Here is a 15,410-nt window from a genome sequence, read left to right on the forward strand (position 1 = left end):
TCTGACCACCCCCTCGGACCCTGTTTTCTGCAGTTTTCATTTCCATCACCCATGTGCATCGCACCAAGCCACTGTGGAGAAAGAGCCCTCTGACAAACCTCTGGTGGTCCCTGACGGTGCCTGTGGTGTGAGTGTGGCTGAGCTGGACTGTGGGTAGGGGGTGGGGCTAGGCTCTGGCAGGGCTGTGATTGGAGGCAGCTTCGAGCCAGAGGCTGAAGGGTGCCCTTCTTGAGCTAGTGGTACTGAACAACGCAGGGTAGGGAGCAAGAAGAGCCAGGCTGACGTAGGGCTGCCACCCCCGCCCCGCAGGCTGCTGGGACAGGTGGTCCAGACGGCAGTTGACCTGCAGCTGTGGACACACAGGGAGAGCCACGTCCACTTCGGCCTGCAGGATGTTCCTCTGCTGACGTGGCTCCTGGGCTGCCTGTCCCTTGTCCTTGTGGTGGTCACCAATGAGATCGTGAAGCTGCATGAGATCCGGTGAGCCGCCAGCAGAGCCCTGGCACGTTTCCTAAGGTGCCACCGCCTGGACACCACATTCCCTTGCTTTCTTGAGCCCCTTCTCTGCTGCCCCATGTCCTGTCCTAACCCCTGACAAGGGCATCTGTGCTGATTTGGACTTCCATCTCCTGCCCCACCAGGGTCCGGGTCCGCTACCAGAAGCGACAGAAGCTGCAGTTTGAAACCAAGCTGGGCATGAACTCTCCCTTCTGAGCCACTGACCATGGTAGACACAGTGGCTCCAGTCCCTGGGGCTAATGCCAGACCCATTTGTGTCTGGGGAGTTGGTATCATGAATGTTTCAGGGTTTGCTCTTGTGCCCTGTGGCACTGGGGGCCCAGGTCGGTGTGAAGTCCAGCTGTCGCCTGCCCCCCAGAGCCACTGAGGAGCCAGCGAGTGTGGCCTTGTCACCAGTCCTGGCTCTTCCCTGGGCCTCCCAGGGCACCTCGAATGTACGGCCTCCTGTGCTTAGCAGAGGGCTCTTGGCCCCTCTTCTGGGCCACCTGACCCAGTGGTCCCTGCTCTGGGGTCTCTGGACAAGGCTGTGAACCATAGGGCCAGGGCTTCAACATCACCAGCCGGGGTGATGCTGTATCCTCTCTGCGCCCCTTAGCCTGTCTTCCTGGGGCCTGGAAGTGGCCAAGGACCTCCCCTCCCTCCCTCTGCAGGGGAGCCTTGCCCTGGAACCCTTTCCTGTGCCTGCCTTCAAGCTGGCCACGAGAGTCAGTCTTGGGGATACGGCCCAGGGCTCCTTTCAGCTGCCCCCAAATTCTCCTGTGAGGATGTTTTTACTGGTGTATATTTTTTACTGGAAATGAGCCTTTTAGGAGTGAATGTAGTCTGCTTTGTATTAAAACTTATAAATTGCTTAACAGAAACCTGTGGCTGGTCCATGAGGCAGCCACTGAGGGGAGGAGAGAGGGCCCAAGCCTTCCTCCTCCCACCTCGACGGGAGCCCAAGGGTCTGGCTCAGGGTCCGAGGCGCACATCCAAACACACAGGCGCGTCACGTGGAATGACACTTCATTGGTGTTAGTTGGGGCAAGAGGTTAATGGTGACAGAACCCGGGTCTGGCCAACCAAGCCAGGCCTCTGGCCCTGAGGTGGGCGGCGGGCACTCTTCCTGTGGTCCGAAGCCCCTCCCCCACTGCATCTTCTCAGGCAGTTATAGATAGAATAAATTCCATTTAAAATATATGCATTTCTCTCTGCTTAAAAAATATTTACAGTTGAAAAAGCTTGGACTTTGGGGGTCTGTTAATCCCACTGTCCCCACCCCCACCAGCCCTGCCTCACTGAGGGCAGGCAGGGGAGGGACCAGCGTCTGGCCTGGGCACTGCCACCACCGCCGGGCAGGCCCCGGTGGCTTATTTACATGTCCTATGTGCAGCTGTGGGGACCCTGCCAGACACATGGCCACCTCCAGCCTCAGCCCCAAAACAGCACAGCAGGTGGCGAGGGGACCTTGGCACAGGCGCTTGAGACACTTCGGGGAGGCAGAGACGGCACCCTAGAAACTCGGCCCCGCCTCTCTCCCTGGGGAGGGAGCTCTTACCAGGGCCCTTGTCCGAGGGGTAGGGCTCCCTGCTCAGGTTACACACTGGAGGGGTTTTCGCTGAGATGTCAGGTTCTGATGAGTCCCCTTGGACCCGCTGCAGGAGCGGGCAATCTCCACAGCCTCCCTGGAACCTCAGTGCTGACAGCCACTGGCTTAGAGCAGCAGGAGGGGCCCTGATAGGCTGGCAGGAGCTCCTTTTGCATTGGGGCAAAGGCAGTGGATGCTGAAGGACCCAGGGGCGCTGCCGAAGGCTGTGGAAGGTCCGGCTCAGTCCAGCATGGCATCTAGCTGGTCCGCCAGGGCATCAAACATGGTGCTGATGTCATCCAGAATGTGCTTGGTGGAGGTGCTGGGGGGGCTGCAGAGGGGAGGACTGGGTCAGATCGCCCTGCTGGCCCAGGGCAAGGGTGCTGTTACTGCACACCTGGTGGGTGCCAAGCGCTTCCCAAGGATCTTAGTTCTCACAGCCTCCGGAACTGCCCCATACGTGAGTGCACTGGGGCTCTGAGGGGAAAGTGACTCGCCCAAACCATGTGCCTCTAAGTGGCAGCCATTGGATTCCCTGCAGGGCAGATCTAGGTGATCGCAAAACTTAGGTTCCTCCTGTTCCAACAGGGGACCCCCAAGCCTGAGGCTCTACCTGTGACTCCTCTGCTTCCCCAACGCTCCCAGGACCCCCCAAAAGAGGACATAGGAGGGGCTGTTCCTATGCCACCACCTTCTTCCCCTCCCCGCCCAGCACCCCTCACCCCTCTCGCTCCTCGGCACCAATGCTCCTCTCCGCCGCCCGCAGTGCAGCTGCCAGGGACGAGCTGGTCTGCTCCAGTCTCTGCTGGGCCCGGCCCGAGCCTGCAGCCCCTGTGCTCTCCGGCCTTGGAGGCGGTACAGGGCGGGGGCCAAGTCGGGGAGCCAACTTAGGACCAGAAAATGCCAGCTGGGTGCAGGCCACGGACACAGGCTTGGGAGCCATTCCTGCAGAGACAAAGAGGTTGGCCTGTGACTTGACTGGGTAGGACACAAGCCCTGAAAACAGTGCCTGGTCCCTGCAGGCCCTGCCTCGTACCTGCTCCAGGCATCTTGATGAGGGCAGCAGGGGGAGCTGGGGGCTCTGGCTCCCTGTGCTGCCGATTGACTGCCGAGTTTTCCAGAGCTGGCCCAGGGCAGGGGGCCATGGGAGGTTGGGTTGGGGGGCTGGGAAAAAGAGGGGCTGGAGCTCCTTGCGTTGAAAGGCTGTTAGGGTCAGGCTGAGGGGGGCTGGGAGAAGCCACGGGAGACTCACTGGGGGTCTGGGAGGGCACAGGGACAGAAGGGCTGGGCATGGCATTGGCCACTCCGAAGGCCATAAGTGCCGTCTGCAGCGGCTCTCTCTCGCGGCATCTGGGCCTCCGCTTTACAGTGTCTGACTCGGTGAGGTTGAACTCGAGGCCGGCGGGCACGGGCGTCTCCCGGGGTGCAGGGCCAGCGGGCTTTGGCCGCTGTTTGATAGTCAGGTTGCCCTCCTCCGCGAACGGGAGCCCTTCCCCTGAGCTTCCCCGAGACGGGGCTGTCCCCTCAGGTCCTGGGTCCTCTTCTTCCTCTGTGTCTGATGCGGGGCCGGCTGGGGTAGGTGGGCCAGGGGGCTCCGACGGCCCAGCTGGTTCACTCAGTGTTCGCCTTCGGGGCCCTGTGGCCCCCTCTTTGGGCCCCGGGCCTCCATCCAGTGGAGGTGGGTCTGGGGTGGGGCCCGAGACGGAGCTGAGGCGCTTTGGGGGAGGTGGTGGAGGGCCTTTGCGTCTGGCCCGAAGGGCAAAGGACTGGCTGCGGGGAGCCCCTCGAGCTGGGGTCTGGCTGGGGCTGGCCCGGGCTAGGGCACTGCGTCCTGGTCGCCGAGTGAGGGTGGCATAACTGCCCAAGGCACTGCCCACTGGCCCTTCGGCCTCGCCCTCTATTTCCCCCTCAGTTGGGCCAGGGCGGCTCAGGCTGTGGGACCGGCGCTTGGGCCGAGGCGGGTCTGGAGGAGTGGCAGGCGGGCCAGCCAAATATGAGAAGGCCCGGGGTGCACCTGGGGTTGGCCCTGGGGCTGGGCTGGAGGGTGAGCCCTGGGGGTACATAAACACATAAGGGGGAGGGCCTTGGCCAGGAAGTGGAGAACAAAGCTTAGGAGGCCGCTCTGTGCCTTCTGGAAGGTTCCTTTCCTGTGGGGTGCTGGCATCTCCACCACTGGGCTGGGGGGTAGGCTGTTCCTGTGAGTGACCAGACCCTCGTGAGCGTGCCCCAATGCTCTCCTGGCTGGGGGAACGGGCAGGGGGCAGGGGGAGCGGCTCAGGGCCGCCCCCTGCCATGGCTGCCTGTAGCTCTGGGCTCAGCTCGCTGCCCTGAAAGGTGAGAAGGCGTGGGCCAGCCACAGCATGTCCGTCCCCATTCTCCAGCCCTTCAATGGCCATCAGCTCCGGGCCCCTGGCCAGTGGGCGGTTGCCCTCGCCTGGGGCCTCCCCCTGCAGCAGGCCCCGCCGGAGCTCAGCTAGACGCTTCACACCCAGCATGAGCTTCTTCTGATGTCCTGAGGGGTGGACACAGGGGCAGGGTTAGCTGGTCACCCTAGTCTCTCTCAAACCCCACCCTCTGTTCTGGGCCTGGATGCTGAACGTGTTTTGGAGACCCCTGGAGGCCCCAGTGCACTCGGCGCTCACCAAGCTTATTAACACCGATCTCCTGCAGCTCCTCCCAGGTGAGGTCGGCCACCAGCCCCATGGAGTCATAGCCGCTGCTCACCAGCTGCTTGTGGTACTGCGGCAGCCCCAGCGCGCACAGCCACTCCAGCAGGTCTGCCTGGAAGAGCACCATTGTCGGTCAGAGCTGGCTCCCAGGCCATTAAGACACCAAAAAGCCCCAGCTGAGGCGGGAACGGGAGCCGGCCGCCCACTCACCGGGATGTAGCTGGGCAGCCACTCGGCGATGCTGAGCTGGGCAATCTCCGAGGCAATCTTCTTCCTGTGCCCAGGCTTGGTCACCCCGATGGCCGTCAGGTCCTGCCACCCAGAACAGTGCCGTCAGCCCCTCTTCTGCCCACGGGACCCCCTACTGCCATCCCCCGGGGGGCACCTACCTCGGGTGTCATGCGGCTGATGGTGGGCACGTCGTAGCCAGCTTGCAGAAAGTGGGCGGTGTAGCCCTCCAGCTGGAACTCACTCAGCCAGTTATAGATGGCCTGCGCATCCTGGGGTGGGGTGGGACCGGGCCAAGTTACCAGAGCCCAGTCTGAGGAGGGGCCGAGGCTGGGGCCCAGCCATCTGCCCCAGAAGCCTCTGGGGGCCTGGCCTGACCAGGGACTTCAGTCCACCCTGAAGCCCACCAGCCCCCACCCTGGGCCCGCAGCCCACTCCCCAGAGGAGGTTGCACCTTCCCCTCCAGCAGCTGCTCTGGCCTCACGTCCTGGGTGAAGAGCTGCTCCCCAGAGCGACAGTTGGCCACAGGGCGGTGGCTCAGGTTGTCTTCAAGGAGGGAGAGGAATGGAATCAGAGGTGGCAGGACAAAGGGGTGCCAAGCCCTTGGCCTCCCCACCTGCACCTCTGCTAGGCCACCTGAGTCCCAGTTACCCTGCCCACCTGCCAGGGATGGGGGGTGCAGTCCTGGTAGCACCTGGTCCTCTCCGGCAGACATAAGTGGCTGGAGACAGGGAAGGAGCCGACTCAGTGTTTGGAGAGGGGGCAGCAGGCAGGTGGGCCTCCCCTGTGTCAACACCCCCTCACTCCTACCTGGGCATTCTCAATAAGGAGTCCAGTACTATGGCCATTGGTGCCCTCGGAACTCTGCCCGCTGCCAGCACTGCGGATGCTGCCCACACTGCCCTCGCTGCCCACGCTATTCCTGTCACCTGCTGCAGCGGGCAGAAGCAAAGGGGTCAGAACCCCAGTTGGCCTTGCCAACAGCTGACTGGCAGGCAGCCTGCCAAAGCCAGATGTCCACCCCGGCGCCCAGGGCTGCTCTCCAGGAGGACGCACCTGGGCTGTCTGGGCTCAGGCCCACTCGTGGGAGCTGGCCATAGGTGATGGGGTGCAGGGGGTCATCAGCAGGGGGTTGTGGAGTCCGGGAGAAGTTTGGACGCAGCGCGGTGGGCACGGAGGGGAGGCGGGATGTAAGGGTGCCCACTCGCTTGCTGACCACTTCGACGATGCCAGGAGGAAAGTAGCCCACACGGTCTGTGCCCCTCTGGCTCTCGTGGATGTGCCCCTTCCAGCGGCCATCGGGATGCTGCTCCAGCACCTGCGGCAGACGGGGGGGAGGGGAGGCAATGGTTACTTCCTGTACCAAGCAAGGGCAGGCGGCCAGCCTTGCAGCTGCGGTCCAGCTCTTCGCCTACCCCCAAGAAGCCGGTCTCTGATGCCCAGTCACCCACGGTTCTGCCCCTGCTGTCAGCATCCAGCCCAGTCCTCTGTGTGCCTCCAGAACATACACACAGCAGTCCTGGAGTCGGCCCAGGTTCAGATCCCAGCTCCACTGTGTGCTGGCTCTGTGGCCTTGGGAAGTCACATCAATCTCTCTAAGCCTCAACTCTGTCATCTCTAAAAAGGGAGAGGTGACAGTCCCTTTACCTGGAGCAGGGGGAAATCAATGACATGGTGCATACAGAGGTCTCGGTACAAAGTCTCACCCACAGTAGGTACCTAAATAAGTGACGGTGATCACGTGTGTTCGCAAAGGAACGCCTGCCCCGGGTCCTCACCGTAATGACGTCCCCTGCCCGGACATTGAGGGCAGTGGGATCGTGAAGGTTCCAGAAATCCTTGAGTGCGCGAACCTTCAGGATCCCTGAGGCCTCTGAGAGAAGTGGAAGACAGGTGTCACCTGAGGGTCCTTAGGATGTCTTCCTACCCTTTATGTCCCCTCCATGGCCCTCCCCCAGGTCCCTGCCTGCTTATCCCCAAGCATATCTTCCTGATGAGCCCCGGGCCCAGGGCACCCTGCTCCTGTGACGTCCATTCCTGACCTACTTCCAGGTGCCCCTGGAGTGGGGGACCTCTGCGGCGGGGCTCCTCCCACACACACTCACCCCGCAGCAGCTGCTTGATTTCCCGGCTGGCCTGGGAGGTGGTGAACTGATTCACAATGTCCAGTGCAGTCTGGTTGTACGTGTTCCGAATGTTCACATCCACCCCGCCCTGGGGACATAGTGCGGAGGGAGCGTGTCTACTAAGCACTTTGCTTGTCATTTCCCTTAATCCTCACGACTACCCAGGAGACAGGTACTATTTTTAAATTGTACAGATGAAAAAACAGAAGCTCAGAGATAGGGTCAAGGACTAGCTCAAGGTCCCTCAGCTAGTAAGAGGCAGAACTGGGGCTTGAACCAGGTCCATCTGCTCTCCAGCCACTCGGCCACTGCACATGCAAAACACCATGTTGGCAGGGGAGAGCCCTTTGCAGTGGGTCTCGGGCCCAGCGCCAGTGGGGTCTGTGTGCACCTCGGGGACGGCCAGGCGCCCACACCCACCTCTAGGAGCAGCCGCACCACCTCGGTCTTGCCGTACAGCGCAGCCTCGTGCAGCGCCGTGCCCGTCTTGGTCTGCCGGTTGATCTCAATTCCAGCTCTCAGGAGCTGCCTGTGGACAGGAGGGGAGTCCCAAGGGTGTGTGGGGGGAGAAGGGGCAGGAGAGGAAGAGCCAATTGCTGTGGGCAAGGGAGAGTGATCCAGAGTAGGGGTGAAGAGGGCAGCAGGGCAGGGCACGGAGGGGACGCTGCCTGTCCCACAGGAAGGGGATGAGGAAACGAAGGTGGGGGCAGCGGTTGGGTACCTGATGACCTCTCTGTGACCATTCTTGGCAGCCAAGTGCAAGGGCGTGGTGTAGTTGGGGTCACACGGGTCCTTGGCCTCACCCTCCAGCAGGGCCACACATAAATGGCTGTTCAGCAGTAGCTGGGCCACCTGCAGCAACCAGCACCGGGGTGAAGCCTTCTCTTGAGACCCCACAGACGCCCAGAGCCCAGAACCCAGCCCCCACGAGGGGATGCAGGCCTCACCTTGAGCCGCCCAAACTCACAGGCCAGGTCCAGGGGCGTCTTCTTGGCTTTGTTGACCAGGCAGGGATTGGACTGATGCTGGAGGAGCATTTCTGACTGGGGGTGAGCAGGGAGGCGAGTGAGGCGTGCGGCCTGGCCAGCCCCTCCGTGCCAGCCTGGGCCCCTGCCCCCACCCCCACACCTCTGAGGGCAGGCGGGCTCACGTACCACTTCGTAGTGGCCATACTGGGCAGCCAGGTGCAGCGGGATCTGCCCATCCAGAGAGGCGACGTTGACGGCCGCAGAGGCCCGCAGCAGCAGCCTCACGGGCTCCAGCCGACCCTGCCAGGCTGCGTAGTGCAGTGGACGCATGCCTGCAGAAGGGGAGGGGGTTCTGAGGGAGGTTCTGGGGCAGGGTGGGGTCTGGGGAGGGCACCGAGCAGGGTCAGGAGCCACCCCAGCTGGAAGGGAGACAGACCCAGTGGAAGCGAGGCTGGCTTCACGTGGGTTGGCTCAGGGAGAGGTCCGGCTACATGAGACTGAAGCCAGAATCCCACCTTGCCCACCGTGGATGATCTGGTGACGTCACAACCACAATGTAACCTTAACCTCCTCGTCTGGAAACTAGTTCCATCCACTACCCAGAGGCTAAGAGGGTTAAAGAGGTGAAGCACTTGTAAGCCCAGAGAAGCTGTGCTAACATCTACCTGTACTACCAACCACAGGGTCCGGGTAGGGGGTGCACTGGCGTCTCACCATTGCTGTCCTTGATGTCCACGGTGGCCTGAGCCTCCAGCAGCAAGGCTATGAGCTCCAGGCTGCCCCCCAAGGCGGCATGGTGAAGAGCAGAGAATCTGGTGTGGAGAGGATACATGGTGGGGGTGTCGGTGTGCAGCTCCCTACCCCCCAAATCCTTGTCTTCCACACCAGACCCATCCCGGGGGCTGGCAGGGCTGGGTTACTTGCCCACTGGGCCCCCCCACCCCCCGGCCGCCAGCCCTGCCGTGGGAGCGCAGAGCAGCCGGGATCCAGCATGAAAGGGCTCAGTGTCTGGGCTGAGAGGCCTGTTTGTCTGGCCTCCCCCCGCAGCCAGCCCAGGGGAGGGGGCCGTGGGAGCAGGAGCCCGAGGGCTCCTATCCTCTAGGGAGAAAAGGGGGCCCAGCAGGAATCTGACCCAAAGAGGCCCCTCAGAGAGGCAACAGGGCCCCTCCCCTCCCTCAGGGGCAGGACCCCTCCCTCCTGTCCTACACAGACAGGGCCCAGAGCTCTCAGCAGACACGCTCTAACGGCCAAGTCTGAGCGGGGAAGACTCTCTAGGCCTCCCCCTCCCCACAACTCTCAGGAGGGACGGGGCTCACACTTACCCGTCGGCATCCTGGTAGTTGACATTGAGCCTCTTCGTGGAGCCCAGGAGCTCTGGGGGTCAGAGCAGCAGGCATCAGCACACCCCAGCGTGATCCGCCCTTGGCAGCCCCCTGACCCCACGCTCCTGCCCCGCCCACCTCCCAAATCCCGCTGACCTCCTGGTGTGCAGGAGAGCACCTGCCCCATGGCCCTATACCGTAGGGTCCTGATGGCTCCCCACCCTGGCCCATCGGCTCGAGGGTGCTGAGTGCAGGGAGCTGCTGCAGCAGTGGCCTACCTTCCCTGGGCCCCTGGCCCAGCGCGTTTATAGAGCCCAGGGGGTGGGGAGGGGGGACCGGCATGCCATGCCCTCAATAGGCCCACGAGCGCATGGTTAGCATTCCTGCCTGAACGGGCCAAGGAACGAGTCTCATTGTCCTGCTGGGCCGAGGGGGCTGGGAGAGAGAGGAGAGGGAGACGACAGGGCTGGCCTCGAGGGTCACAGCGCCCAGCCCTGCAGCATCCCTGGATGGAGCACAGTCGAGAAGGTGGAGTCAGACAGACCCGCATTACACCCCAGCTCCACCACGTACTAGCTGTGCGATCTTAGACAAGTCACTTCATTGCTCAGACTCAGTGTCTTCATCTGTACAACAGGACGGTCAGAACCTGCTCACAAGGCTCAAGTAACTTTGTCAGCATGCAAAAGGTGGAAGCTGTCACCACTTAACGCTCCGTATTGCCAAGATGCTGTCCTCCAGCAAAAGCTGGCACAGTCCCCCCACCGGCCTCTGGCTCTGCATCCACAGGCCCCAGGCAGGACACTCTCTGCTGGGTGGGGGCGAGAATAGCCAAAGGCTCCCGCCCAGGGACCGGATTCACACAGGTGTGTTCCACGTGTGAGCCAGGGCATGGGAAGTGGTGGCCTTCCACAAGCATTGCGGGGGCGGGGGATGCCTGTCACCGGCAGCCCCTGCCTCCTGCTGGAACCCACCCCTGCAGGGAAGGAGGAGGCCTGGCTCAACCCGGGCAGGCGGGGTGCCAAGCATGCTGGTTCAGGCCTGCCCCCAGGCCCTGGTGGGCCCCTGAATACCCCAGCAAGACAGGGCCTCGTTCCAACAGGGAGGGACCAACCCCGAAATGATGAGCGTGGGATGGGGAGGGTGGGGACAGCTACTTTTAGGGCTGAGCTGAATTATGCCACTGCTGAAAATGTAAACATAGAACCAAGGAGTGACTAAGAGGTGAAGAGACTGGGGGCCACTGGGAAGAAACACAGGCCTCCCGCCTTCCTCTAACCCCCTTGAAAAGTCCTTGTCACACAGAAGCGTTGAGGGCACTGGAAAGAACAGGAGACTCTGGAAGTAGGAAGTGCCTGGTTCAAGTTCTTACTGGCCGTGGTCCCTGTCTGAGCCTCAGTGAAGACGATGAGGTCAGCAGGGAAGAGACGCAGAAAGTCCCTCCACCTGCTGTCAGCCTGGACAGCCTGGGACAGGGCAGCAGCGTGGCGGTGAGGTGCAGCCTCTCCGGGGAGTGGCAAGACAATGTGACAGGAGACAGGAACAGGGGCCAGGCCAGGCTGGGTGGCTCTGTTCTTCCCAGAACAATGGCCGGAAAGGCGGTGGGGGAGAGGCTTGGTGACTGGACTGGGACCTTGGTGGGAGGGTGGAGGGTCCCGGCCCTGGCCTGGCTCCAGGCATTTCCCCTGCAGCACAACCTCCTTTCCCGGCCTGGCCCTGAGGGTGGAAGGGTCCCTCCTGATTTAGGCTCAGGATGTGAGCTCAGTGGGCCACCCCCAGCCCACTCCCATTTCCTTTGGCCAGAGAAGGAGACAGCTCAGAAAAGGGAGTGGGGGAAGGAAGGAGGAGGGCCAGCGGCAAGGCTAGGGCTGCACCCCTCTCCTCCCAGCCACCTGGCCCGTGAAGAGGACCTGGGTGGGCAAGGGAGCACCAGACCCCAGAGGTTGAATGCGGGAACTGAAGGAGTAGCTCTCTTTGGCCCACTAGAAAGCAGCCCCCAGAAAAAAAGGGGAGGGGGCCCTGACACCTCCCTTCTGGAAATTTCCTTGGCCTCTCTGTGGCATGGAACAGGAGTTCCCAGCCTGCCTTTTGGGAACTGCTTTCGAAACCCCTGGAGAACGGTCTAACCTGTAGAGTCCCAGGCTCTCTGTGCTGATTTTAATTCTGGGGGGAGAAGCCCAGGGAGCCTGCCCTTTCTGAACAATCCTAGGGAATTCCGAGGAGCAGCCAAGTGTGGGAGCGCAGGCAGGAGGGCACGGGCTCGCCTCTGAGCTGCCACACAATGGCCGGGTGACCTTGGGCTCTCTGAGTGTCAGCTTCCTTATCTGCAAAGTGGATGTAGCGATAGGGAATTAAGGGGGTCACAATGGTTCATCAACTATAGGGTCTGCAAATGTCACCTTGTGATGTCCTTTTTGTTACTGGCCTGCCCAGCTTCTCAGACGACTGGGAAAGGAGGCACAGTGCCAGGGCCTCTCGAGGGGTCCCAAGATCCTGTCACTCTGTGCCCGTGCCCACTCTCGGCAAGGCTCTTTGGGGGATTGGGGAAGGGGCTGCTTCGCCTGCAGACATTTCCCTGTGAGCACAGGGAACCCTCCTGGAGCCTGGGAGCCCAGCTGTGAGGTTGCCACCACCAGCTGCCAGACCCCACCCGACTGTCCTCCTTAGGACCTCACTCTGAGGCCCTGGGGCGGTGAGGCCAATAGCAGCTCAACCCCAGCTCCACTGGGCAGGTCGCCAAAAACAACAGAGAGGTGAGGGCAGAAGGGTGAGAGGCTCCCACTCCTGCGCCTCCAGGGACTTCTTTGGCACCTTCCCCCCATCATGCTCCCCTGAATCCACTTCCCCAGGGCACAGACACACCCCCACAGCTCCATCTCCCTGTACCCTAGGCTTCCTGCCCTGGTGAGCAGGTGGGAGCCTCTGGTTCCTAAGGCCCCTAAAACCTTTCCTTCTGCCACCCACACTAGCAGGTGTGGGTGGGGATAATTAGATGTTTTCAAGTAGCCTTGGTGTGTCTTGGGGCTAGACCCCAGCACCCTTTCCCCCCAGGCCCAGAGTGGTGAGGACAGCCACCTCCTGCCCTTGCTGCTCCAGGGACTCAAGGGTACAAGTCTGTGTCCTCGGGGGATGGCCTGGAGAGCTTGCCCTGCAGCCCAGAGGTCTTCTCTCTTAGGGTCTCCCAGAAGAGGCTCCCGGGAGATAGGGCTCAGGGGTGGCCACCCATGCACAGAGCCCCAATAACCCTGTCAACACTAGAGACCCCAGAAAATTAGCTTTGGCTCCACCCCACCAAGGTACACAGGGAGATAAGTGGAGGGGAAGGGGCTCTAGCAAGTGATTAGATAGGGTTGGACTTTGTCTCAGGCAGCAGAACTCTTTTTAAAGCTATCTTACAGACGTCCCCATTCAGCCAAGACATAAATGCAGAGATGATCTGGTCGAAGACGTGGAGGTGGGGGGTGGAGCTGTCCGTTTGGTCTTTCCCAGCCCATTATCAGAACCCCCATGGCCTCAGAGAACAATCTGAAAACCACCTGCTAGAGGAAAACCCCATGAGGGCAGGAATTCCGGTTTGCTTCATTCACTGCCGAGACCCAGTGCTTTAGAACAAACACAGCCTGGCTGACACATAACAGGCACTCAAAAAATGTGAATGAACGCACTTCAACCCTTTTACTCTCCTGGTGAGGAAACCGAGCCCCAGACAGCTGAAGTGATTTGCGCGAGACACACAGCAAGGGGGACCTGACTTCCTCTGTGGCCCTCCCACACAGAGGCACTCATTGTACAGAACAAGACGGTTCTCCCACCCCAGGTCCCCTGATCACAGCAACCCCAGTCTTCTGTCTGAGACCCAAGACCTCAGGGGAGGGTCTCAGCCGACAGTCGCCCCATCAAGTACTCACTTGTCTTTGCAGCCTTGACTTTAGCCACCAGTTTCTGCACACCAGTCACATCTCCGTTTTTGACGGCAAGAATCAGGTCCTGTTCACGACCCATCCTGGTCCCTGGGCTGGGCTCTGGGCTCAGAAGTCCAGGACAGAGGCACAAAAACTGTTCTAAGCAAAGGCGTCAGGGGTCCATGCCTTGGCCCTTGGGAGGGCCAGGTGTCCTGGGGGAACGTGTCTGGTGTCTCAGGCTGTAGGTTTCTTGTTAGGCGCTGACAGGTATTCCAACAAGGTGCTTCATGAGCTGCCACCACAAGCAGGAAAGCAGATCTCTGAGGGGGTGGAGGCTGCTTGGAAATCTGGACAGATATCAGCTTGCAGCTTCTGACAGCCCTGGGCTGGGCTGGGGCTGGGCGCGCCAATCTTCCCGGCTGGCTCTGGAGCACCAGTGCCCACCCAGAGAGCAGTCGGCATTCCCTTGGCCCTCGTGCAGCAGCAGTGGGCAGGTCTTGGGGGTCTGGAAAAGGGCAGTTCTTCTGCTGAGCTATGCCAGAACCTGCATGGGTCCCAGAAGCACAGCAGGATAGAGCCTCCAGGACAGAAGCCCCCAAACCACCCTGGCTGGGCTTCTAAGTCAAGGGAGGAGCCGAGCCACTCAGAGCAGGAAGGGATCCACCAAGCATGAGAGGAATATTTGGAGGGGGGGAGGGGTGGCATTCTGGGAGGGGAGGCTGAGTCACTGAGGCCCCAGGGCACCTGGCAGCACTGCCACCTGGGGCAGGCTGGGCAGCAAGCAGCCTGTTCTCCACAGCCCAAGGGGCTGACACCCACGGACAACTGGCGGGCCAGGAGGCGGGGCCTGGGAGGTTTAGGCACAGCCAGACAGGAGGGGGTCACTCCCTGTTGAAGGTGGCTGCCCCCAGACTCCGCTCTTTATGAACTTAGAGAGTGGAGTGAGGAGTTTATGGCCCTCATTTCTGGCAGAGGTCTGCCTGCTGGACAGGGAGGCTTTACAGCACCTGTTGCTGACCTGTCCTCACCCCTCGAGTGCAGGATGCACAAGCAGCTGGGCAGAGAACAGAGACAAGAGCTGGGGCACCGCTGGAAAACGGGGCTGCTTGGCCCCTCAAGCTCGAAGCTGAGGCCCAGAGCCCCAACTTCAGTGCTGAAAAGCCTACCTCGGTGATCACGAATTTATTGCCCGAATCCTGTGGCATGAGACCCGGGCAGGCCTGGGGCTCTGGCTGGGGACCCTTCACTCCCTAAACGTCCCAAGCCCAGTCCAGATGGCACTCCCTCTCATGGCCCGCGGCCGACATTGGGGGAGGGCGCCCCTGGCAGTGCCTGGGGTCGGGCTGGCTCCCCCGCCCCCCGGAATGCCCGCCCAGGGCCGCGCAAACCCCCAACCCTAACCCAGCCGGGGCCGACCAGGGGAACAAAGCGGCGGGAGGAACCAATTGGGCCAAGCGCTGGAGGGACTGATGCGGGAGCTCGGAATAAGGGGGAGCAAAAGAGGACGGAAGGAGCAAAGAGACGGAGGCGCCCGCGGATCCCGCAGGAAAAGTTAGTTTGTGCCCGCCCTCAAGGACGCTGACCCCCAGCTCAGGCCCCGCAATCTCACCTTTCCCAGCCGCCCCGCCGGAGGTCCGGTTGGCCCTGCGCGGTCCTTGGCACTGTGGGCCGTGGCTCCCACTGCCCCCCTTACCTCCTTTCTCCTCCTCCTTTTCCAAGGCCGGCGCGGCGCCTCCCGCAGGAAATCCCGCCCCTCCCCCCTCCCTCCCGCCGGATCGGGAGCGGAGCAACCGTCCCGGCCGCGCAGTCGGACTGTCAGTCAGTGTCTGCAGCCCCGCCCAGACCCGCGCCAGGCCCCGCCCCCATCACTCCCGAGGGACTGGAGATGCTGGCCGGTATGCGCATGCGCGCAGGTGAAGTGCAGGGTGTTGAGGGGCGAGAGCTTGTGCCCCCGTGCGTTCCACTTGCGGAGCCGGGAGTACTTAGGTCTGTAGAGTTTAGGCCGAAGGGTTTGCGAAGGAGTCACAAACCCTTCGTTAGTGCGAAGGAGTCTGGAAACCGACACCCGGGTACCCCATTTGGGAAGCACCCCTTTTTTAACTCTTCGCC

The 15,410-nt window shown here is 61.8% G+C and overlaps 2 protein-coding genes across 10 annotated transcripts in view; one reads left to right on the forward strand and one right to left on the reverse strand.

The window, feature by feature from the left end:
- The window catches only part of TMEM94 (transmembrane protein 94), a 30,941-nt gene extending 29,243 nt beyond the window's left edge, over positions 1-1,698 (forward strand). For all 7 annotated transcript variants that reach the window (XM_037157775.2, XM_037157774.2, XM_037157776.2 and 4 more), the window contains 3 exons: positions 34-127; positions 310-480; positions 642-1,698. In XM_037157775.2, coding sequence (XP_037013670.2) covers positions 34-127; positions 310-480; positions 642-714 — 338 coding nt within the window. In that variant the 3' untranslated portion in view covers positions 715-1,698. The remainder of the gene's footprint in view (positions 1-33; positions 128-309; positions 481-641) is intronic.
- CASKIN2 (CASK interacting protein 2) lies at positions 1,508-15,026 on the reverse strand. Of its 3 annotated transcripts, none has more exons than XM_037157779.2 (20): positions 14,911-15,026; positions 13,308-13,806; positions 9,400-9,451; positions 8,792-8,889; positions 8,264-8,409; positions 8,057-8,152; positions 7,831-7,961; positions 7,530-7,638; positions 7,089-7,197; positions 6,762-6,856; positions 6,040-6,301; positions 5,794-5,912; positions 5,644-5,704; positions 5,438-5,529; positions 5,145-5,255; positions 4,966-5,067; positions 4,729-4,867; positions 3,123-4,598; positions 2,809-3,031; positions 1,508-2,417 (listed from the first exon to the last, which is right to left on the reverse strand). In XM_037157779.2, exons 2-20 carry the CDS (start codon positions 13,399-13,401, stop codon positions 2,327-2,329), a joined length of 3,606 nt encoding a protein of 1,201 aa, XP_037013674.2. In that variant the 5' UTR covers positions 13,402-13,806; positions 14,911-15,026; the 3' UTR covers positions 1,508-2,326. The 3 variants fall into 3 exon arrangements, with proteins under 3 accessions (XP_037013674.2, XP_037013672.2, XP_037013673.2); XM_037157777.2 differs by having other exon boundaries at positions 5,794-5,915; XM_037157778.2 differs by having other exon boundaries at positions 5,794-5,915; positions 13,308-13,845.
- Between the last annotated feature and the right edge of the window lie 384 nt (positions 15,027-15,410).

Source organism: Artibeus jamaicensis, unplaced genomic scaffold (assembly GCF_021234435.1).
Source record: "Artibeus jamaicensis isolate MK-2021 breed Jamaican fruit bat unplaced genomic scaffold, CSHL_Jam_final contig_2259, whole genome shotgun sequence".
In the NCBI taxonomy this organism is placed as follows: Eukaryota; Metazoa; Chordata; class Mammalia; order Chiroptera; family Phyllostomidae; genus Artibeus; species Artibeus jamaicensis.

Excerpts from the sequence above, each read along its gene's own strand:
- CASKIN2 (XM_037157777.2), bottom strand. The coding sequence starts at position 13,401 with ATGGGTCGTGAACAGGACCTGATTCTTGCCGTCAAAAACGGAGATGTG. Across the intron at positions 6,857-7,088 it reads AATCAAGCAGCTGCTGCGGG|AGGCCTCAGGGATCCTGAAG; the intron begins GTGAGTGTGTGT and ends CACTTCTCTCAG. Across the intron at positions 4,868-4,965 it reads GGCTGCCCAGCTACATCCCG|GCAGACCTGCTGGAGTGGCT; the intron begins GTGAGTGGGCGG and ends GTGCTCTTCCAG.